Genomic DNA, 8,396 nt, shown 5'->3' on the forward strand with positions numbered 1-8,396 from the left:
CCTTATAGTAATTTTCGGGCTTGCGATGCTCTTTCCCCGATGGTGGCCCATCCTTCACAAGCTTCTCAGCATCCAGCTTGCCCCAGTGCACCTTAGCACGGGCAAGGGCCCTACGGGCACCTTCGATGCAGACGGAGCGCTTGATAACCTCGAACCTTGGACAGGCCTCCACCAGCCACCGCACCAGCCCGAAATAGCTCCCAGGCAGGGCCTCTCTAGGCCACAGCCAAACTAGGAGGCCCTTCATGGCCTGTTCGGCCGCCTTGTGGAGCTCGACCAGTTGCTTCAGCTGGTCGCTCAGGGGCACGGGGTGTCCGGCCTCAGCATACTGAGACCAGAACACCTTCTCCGTCGAGCTGCCCTCCTCGGCTCGATAGAATGCGGCGGCATCGGATACACTCCGGGGAAGATCTGCAAATGCCCCTGGAGAGCTCCGGATTCGGGTAAGTATCAAGTAACTCATGTTTATATGTTTACTTTGCATAAAAAATGCCTTACCCGCCGCTATCTTCTTCACCTCATCCAACTCCCGGAGGGTCTTCTAGGACTCGGTCTTGGCAAACTTGGCATTTTCTATAGCTGCCGCGAGCTCGGACGCTCGCGTCTTCGAGTCAAGCTCCAAACTCTCATGTTTCTTCATGAGAACCTGGAGCTCTTGCCGCACCTTGCCAATCTCAGCCTCATACCTCTCCCGCTCGGTGCGCTCCACGGCCGCACTCTTCTCGGCCTCGAGCAGCGCTTGCTTAAGGGTCGCCACCTCAGACGTGGCCCCTACAATAGCCATGTTAATCCTATCATTTCTTGCAATTGCACCTTTTTTATATACACATTCAACCAAGGTATTTCTTACCTTCCTTCTCCTCGAGCTGCTTCTTGGCACGCCCGAGCTCTTGCTCGGACTTCTCGAGGCTCTGCTTCAGTGTGTCCACTTCTGCAGTCAGTGCGGCGGACGCCAGCAGAGAAGCCTGCATACGCATATTGACTCCTTTGTTAGACTCCTGTGAATTTTTGATCCTCTATTCGGCTTTTCTTCACGAACGCCCAACAGAGCATCAGGGGCTACTGTCTATGTGATAATATTATTTACACATTATTTACTTACCTCAAAGCCTGTCAAAAGGCTAGTACAAGCTTCAGTCAGTCCGCTCTTGGCGGACTGAACCTTCTGGACCACCGCACTCATAATAGTGCGGTGCTCCTCTTCGATGGAGGCGGCTTCGAGCACCTCCAACAGATTGTCCAGCGCCCCCGGTTGGACGGGGGTCACCGGCACGGTAGGCTTGCTCCTCTTGGAAGGAGGTCGCCCGCCGGACTCTGGAACCTTTGAAGATTCCGGAGCATTGTCCGGCCTTAAGCCGGACTTGGAGCCCTGGGGGGTTTCCTCCCATTTACTCCTAGAGTCCGGGAGGTCGCCTTGCGGCGCCTCCAGGACCACCTCCTCCCTGCTTGGAACCTGTTGGGACAACACTTCGGTGTCGCCCGTAGGGCGGGGGGAGGAAGCCGTCGGAAGTGAGTTCACCTCCGACGAGTCCAGTGAGCCGCTCGACGACGCGTCGAGCCGGTCTTTGGGTGGGCTGCATAAACACATTCGACATAAGGGAAAGTTGTGCAATAAACAAATACTATGAGTCACTTCGGTATCCGGATACTTACGATTTCGCCAGGGGCTTGGCCCTGGGCTGCCACTCCTCTTCGTCGTCGTCGGCGTCGGTGGAGCAGTCCGGAGGAAGGGTTTTCCCCTTCTTGGACCCTCCGGCCTCCTCAGAGAGGGCGGCCTTCCTTTTCTTCTCTCCTCCCACTGGAGGGGGAGAGGTCTCTTCTTCTTCCTCCTCGTCTTCACGAGAGGAAGGCGCTTCGGGACTGTCGGATGACGAATCCGACACCTCCTGGCGTCGGGCACTCTTTCGAGTCCCCGTGGCCCTTTTCGTGGCCTTCTTCTCCGGCACCACATAGGGCGCCGGGACCAGCATCTTCGCCAAGCAAGCGTCCGCTGGGCCTTCGGGCAGAGGAGCCGGACAGTTGATCTGTCCGGACGTCACCATCCAATCCTATCAAAGATAAGGGAACTCAGATCCCGCATAGAGTCAAACTATGAAAAACTGATACCCTATAAAAGGACAAAAACACCTTACCGCATGAGCGTGATGCTGAGTACTGAATCCGCGATCCTCGGCAGCGGATGCAGGAGCCTCGGCGCCCTTGAAAAGCATCCTCCAGGCATCTTTGTACATCATGTCAAAGAGCCTGTTTAGAGTTTCATGCTGCGCCGGGTCGAACTCCCACAGGTTGAAGGCCCGTCGTTGACACAGGAGGATCAGGCGGATGAGCATAACCTGGACTACGTTGACAAGCCTGAGCTTCTTGTCCACCAGGGTTTGGATGCATGTTTGGAGTCCGGTCAGCTCCCCTTTTTTACCCCAAGACAGGCCTGTCTCCTTCCAGGAGGTGAGCCGCATAGGGGGGCCGGATCGAAACTCAGGGGGTGCGACCCATTCGGTGTTGCGCGGCTCGGTGACATAAAACCACCCTGATTGCCACCCCTTCAGGGTCTCCACAAAGGAGCCCTCGAGCCACAGGACGTGGCCATCTTGCCAACCATGGCACCGCCGCACTCTGCCTGGCTGCCGCGCACCACCTTCGTCTTGACGTTGAAAGTCTTAAGCCATAGGCCGAAATGGGGGCGGATGCGGAGGAAAGCCTCACACACGACGATAAACGCTGAGATGTTGAGGACGAAGTTCGGGGCCAGATCGTGGAAATCCAGGCCGTAGTAGAACATGAGCCCCCGGACAAATGGATGCAGAGGGAAGCCCAGTCTGCGAAGGAAATGGGGGAGAAATACCACCCTCTCATGGGGCCTAGGAGTGGGGATGAGCTGCCCCTTTTCGGGGAGCCGGTGCGCGATGTCGCTGGCCAGATATCCGGCCTTCCTCAGCTTTTTTATATGTCCCTCCGTGACGGAGGAGACCATCCACTTGCCTCCCGCTCCGGACATGACTGGAGAAGGTCGAGGTGGTAGTGCGGACTTGGGCGCTGGAGCTCGAGTGCGCAAGAATGGATAGGCAGAGGAGGAAGAAGGCGTGGGTGAAAAGGTGGATCCTTATCCCCTTATATGGGGGGACGCGATTATGTGTCCTCACCAGCCTGGTAAAACTTGCTTATCTCCAAGCGCCATAATCAAAGGCGCGGTTGGGTTACCCACACCCGTATTGATGAGAATCCCGGAATAAAGGGACACGATCTCTGCTTTGACAAGACATGCCAAGGAAACCGCCTCGCATAACGCGCTGAGGTGGGATAATGAAACGATTCGGATAAAGGCTTGGCCGTGGTGTGTCGCGCTATGGAATACGTCAGCAGATTAGATTTGTGTAAATATTATTCTCTCTATGGCAATATGTGGAAACTTATTTTGCAGAGCCGGACACTATCTTTGTGTTCAAAATCTTCTATGAAGTACTTGGAGGAGGAACCCGCCTTGCAATGCCGAAGACAATTTGCGCGCCGGACCCGTCGTCATTGAAGCCTGGTTCAGGGGCTACTGAGGGAGTTCTGGATTAGGGGGTGTTCGGATAGCCGAACTATACCTTCAGCTGGACTCCTGGACTATGAAGATACAAGATTGAAGACTCCGTCCCGTGTCCGGAAGGGACTTTTCTTGGCGTGGAAGGCAAGCTTGGCGATACGGATGTTCAGATCTCCTACCATTGAAACCGACTTTATGTAACCCTAACCCTCTCTGGTGTCTATATAAACCGGAGGGTTTTAGTCTGTAGGACAACATACACATCAACAATCATACCATAGGGTAGCTTCTAGGGTTTAGCCTCTCTGATCTCGTGGTAGATCAACTCTTGTACTACTCATATCATCAATATTAATCAAGCAGGACGTAGGGTTTTACCTCCATCGAGAGGGCCCGAAACTGGGTAAAACTTCGTGTCCCCTGCCTCCTGTTACCATCCGGCCTAGACGCACAGTTCGGGACCCCCTACCCGAGATCCGCCGGTTTTGACACCGACAGAGACTTTCAGACCTTGTTACAACTTTTTATTTATAATAAGTTGGCCGTATGCATCGTTCTGATGCAGAGGCCGGGTGCCCCCCTTTTCGAAAAAAAATATATATGATCATAGCTGAAAAGAATTAGTTAGCATTCATCGTCCGCACTCATCAACAGTGCCTACCAAATACACCTCCTACAATAAGTTAACCCCCTGATCTTCAAACACACAACAACAACAACGCCCACTTCATGTACAGAGGAAGAAACCGGCGGGCAGGCCGGACCAGCGTTAATTCTACAAAGCTATTACTTACACGCCTACTGCCCACACCCATTTACAAAAGCGAAGAACATCAGTGCATCGACGCTAGCGAGGATTCATCGCCATCCTGGAAGGGACGCCGCTGCTGGAGGCATGGGATATATCGAAATGCTCCCCGGTGGTCGTCATCAAGGAGTTCGACGTAGATTGGGTCAGCGTGCCTGAGGAGCTTATCTCCATGGAGGTTACAGACATGAAATCTTCTCCCTCGGGCAAATCGCTCCGGATGGCATCGAGTTCCCTGGCGATCTCGGCCATGTAAGGCCTTGCGTCGGTGTCGTCTTGGCAGCATTTCAGGCCCAGCGAGAGGAACCTCGTGGCAAACTCCGGAGGGCACCAGGACATTCGGCTGTCGATGATTCCAGAAATGTCTCCGGATCGGTAAGCTGTGTTCACCTACATTGAGGATCAGGTTAAATAGGTCACTAGTAAAACTACTGAACGGTCAAACAAGATTCTCAAAAGCTAAAATGTAAGGCTATGTACCCTGTTTGCAGATGGCAAACAGTTAAATTGAACTGTACATTAGATACGGATCAGGGCGGGAACCTCCGTACCTCTCTAACGATGTTTTTACCAAACTGGATTGGCTTCATCCCGGTCAATAGTTCAAGCAGCACAACACCAAGGCTATACACATCGCTTTTTTCTGTCAATTTGTGAGTTAAGAAGTATTCTGGATCAAGATAGCCCTGGCAAAAGGAAACAGGATAGATACGATGAGCCAAACTTGCACACTACAAGTTGAATAAGTATCGATGCGAAAAAAAAGTTGAATAAGTATGCGCAGCTGTTTCCTATTGTGTGGCAATTGGCATGGAACAGCAGTAAGTAGATTACTGTAGGTGCAGATCTTGGTACTTTTTTTTTTGTTTTTGCAAATAAGATCTTGGTACATTGATAATGAGACTTACTGGGGTGCCCTTAACAACAGTGGATATATGAGCTGGCAATTTTCCTTCAATATCCGGGACCGGAGCAAGCCTTGAAAGACCAAAGTCAGCCACCTTTGCTACGAACTTGGAGTCCAATAGAATGTTGGTGGCCTTAACATCACGGTGAAATATAGGAGGATCTGCCTCGGTGTGTAGATAGAGGATTCCCTTTGCAGCACCCAGTGCAATATGCAACCTCTGAGCAAAGTTAAGAGGTCTTTTACACGTTGCTGCAGGAGGTGTTAAATTATATTAGGACTTTAATTTATCAACGATCAAACAAAAGAACACGATATACCAACATGCATCACTGATAAACACAATAACTATAAATTCCGGGAGACGGGCTGGGATAATGACCAACTTCAACTACGCAAAGATGGTTATATGGGGTGAAAAGAAGCTAAGAAAACTTGAATGTGCAACTTCCCGCCTACTCACCAGAAAGATGATCACGTAGAGTGCCATTTGGCATGAATTCATACACCAGCATCTGCAAAACACAATCATTTATGAGCAACAATTACTGCAATCTGCAGATACTCTTCCATATATTATAAGCTCGCCAAATCTTTAGCACAACATAACCAATATATTGTTCTAACAAAATGTGCGGGATTGTGAGAGAATTTCAACACTATATTTTATCCTATGTAAATGATACGAAAATTGAGACACACCTGCTCATCTTCTTCATCACAATAGCCAATCAGAGATACCAAATTACGATGATGCAATCTTGACAGCAATTCTATTTCTGTGACAAATTCCTTTGAACCTTGCAGAGAATCCTCATGTGCTCGTTTGATTGCAACGGCTGTTCCATCAGCTAGTTTTCCTTTATAGACTTTTCCATAACCTCCCTGACCAATTTCAGCTGAATCATCAAAATCATTTGTTGCTGTAGCCATTTCTTCAAATGTGAAGGATCTCACACCGTCAATCTTGACGGAATACCTCGACAGTACTGCAAAATTATCAACTTCTTCAGATGTTGTGGATTGAATTTTAATGTCCACTGCAATTTCAAAGTTTACTTGCCATGGAATACATTTTGATGAGGTCAAGTCAGAAATGATGTGATAAATTCACAGCTTAAATACAATTTCCAGTATTACAAAAAGACTGTAAAAGGGTAACTTCCTACTAAAATAAAGATGCTCCTAAGCACCAGTGACCAGATAAAGCAGCAAGGAATTTCTAATTCGTCAGACAACAAGGTTTTAATACACAGCACATGAAAAGCTATGTTTGTTAAACAAATATACCGACTTACATGACCGCCTCGAAACTGTTCGACGTTTTGAGCGTCTTCTCACTATAAAAAGTGTAGAAACCACTGAAACTGCGATAGCAGCAATTATTGTTCCTGCCAAAATCCCAGCTAGTGCGCCCTTGTTTAAACCTGATGACACCACAGTTGGAAAATCTGCAAAGAAAAAAACAGAGGCAAAACAGTAAACAAGTGGATCATAGAACTGGATGGAGTATTTCAGTGCAAGTATGAAGCATCGAGTGGTGAATTTTAAAATAAGAAAAATATACTCTAATTCCTCATTAAGTTAGTATGCCTTTTGACAAAATCTCAGCATTTTTCATTTCCATGGAGGGTCCTACCATCTGTTAGGAAACATATTAGGGTATGGATCCTAAATTCCTCAATCTCCCTTACCTTCCGAAGCGCCTCGTGAAGGACCGTTCTTTGAGAAATTCTAGAGATATTAACAAGGGTACGCCCACTTTCAAACATTCATGTTATGAAAAATACCTTAATAAAAACACCATAAAATTCATGGCACATAGGCCAGATGAAGGCAAAAATAATAATATTATTATGTTGCATGCAATACTTATCAATATTTAACATAATAGCGCTAAACACTTGTAATAACATAATAACGCATATTATTCCATATGCTAGGAGAATCAGTTAATAGTTCATGGATTTCTAATTCTACTAACATATAAACAGCAACAGAAGTTCTGCTAATATCCCATTGCCTGCCTTAGCAAAATAAATACAGACAAGGAACACGCTAGTATGTTAGAATTACAAATGGCATCCCTTGGTGCAAAGTGAAGTTTACATACCATCTCCATAGGAACCAAGCGTGAAATTGAGAAGCTCGTACGGACCAAAAGTGTCTGATAGAGTAATTTGCCATCCAGCAAGTAATTGCCTGAGCCGCATAACTTCCGATATCGTGAATAAATTAGTGTTATTTGGGAATAACTTCAAATTCATATTCAGCCTTGGACCAGCCTCCCATGTGTACTGCTCAATGTATAGCTGGTAAACACTCAGGCCCAATACAGAGGTCGAGTCGATCTCAAAGGCTTCTTTGTAGGAGCGGAAGTCTGCGATCCCTGGACTCTTCAGCCGAAATCCAACTCCCAGAGGCACAGCACAGAAACAAGGTATAGGGGATGATGGACTGTATTCATAATTTCTATCCGTCGGGCAAGGAGCGCAGTTCAAACTAACTTGTGGCCCATGTCCAGATGGTGCGTCGTTTACATATGTGGGTTGACAAAGTCCGGCTGCTCGAGCTGGATTAGAAGTGTCACATACGCGGTTTCCAAAAAGCCTGCAGCACAATGATGGTAACGGTTACTTGTCACACCAGAAAGAGAAATGGTTTGATTTATAAAGCTCCTCTGATCATGTTCACAATACCCCTTCCTTCTCAACAGACCGGTTTCAGACTATTCAGCAGATTTTTCAATGTCTTCTCTGCCACATCATATCTTTTCTCTCTCCTCTCTGCTACATCATCTATTTTCTCCCTCCTCGCACTTGAAACAAAAACACTAGGTTCCTCTCAAAATATATGAAAATTTGAGATGAAATTTCACAAATTTGTAACTGAATTATTATTGATTACTGCTTCATTTTTCAATTTTTAGTGTGCAGTTTGAATTTTGGACCCAAAATTGAACTTCGAACTAAAACATAAGGTTTCTCTCAAGCCATTCTTTTTTTTGCGTGGACTCAAGCCATATGTTAGGTTTAGATTAAATCTTAACACATTGGTCACTGAATATTCCTGATTTACTGGAACTCACAAATTTCTCTCGAACCTTAAGTCAATTTATGCTGAAATTTTACCAGATTCGTCACTGAATTATTTCT

The 8,396-nt window shown here is 47.5% G+C and overlaps 1 protein-coding gene across 3 annotated transcripts in view; it reads right to left on the bottom strand.

Annotated features, from left to right (window-relative positions):
* Positions 1-4,133: 4,133 nt before the first annotated feature.
* LOC123062426 (probable LRR receptor-like serine/threonine-protein kinase At1g06840) overlaps positions 4,134-8,396 on the bottom strand; it is a 12,089-nt gene continuing 7,826 nt past the window's right edge. For all 3 annotated transcript variants that reach the window (XM_044485939.1, XM_044485940.1, XM_044485941.1), the window contains 7 exons: positions 7,355-7,851; positions 6,540-6,692; positions 5,944-6,230; positions 5,705-5,756; positions 5,243-5,493; positions 4,886-5,020; positions 4,134-4,724 (listed from right to left, as the gene is read on the bottom strand). In XM_044485939.1, coding sequence (XP_044341874.1) covers positions 4,374-4,724; positions 4,886-5,020; positions 5,243-5,493; positions 5,705-5,756; positions 5,944-6,230; positions 6,540-6,692; positions 7,355-7,851 — 1,726 coding nt within the window. In that variant the 3' untranslated portion in view covers positions 4,134-4,373. The remainder of the gene's footprint in view (positions 4,725-4,885; positions 5,021-5,242; positions 5,494-5,704; positions 5,757-5,943; positions 6,231-6,539; positions 6,693-7,354; positions 7,852-8,396) is intronic.

Source organism: Triticum aestivum, chromosome 3A (genome assembly GCF_018294505.1).
Source record: "Triticum aestivum cultivar Chinese Spring chromosome 3A, IWGSC CS RefSeq v2.1, whole genome shotgun sequence".
NCBI lineage: Eukaryota > Viridiplantae > Streptophyta > Magnoliopsida > Poales > Poaceae > Triticum > Triticum aestivum.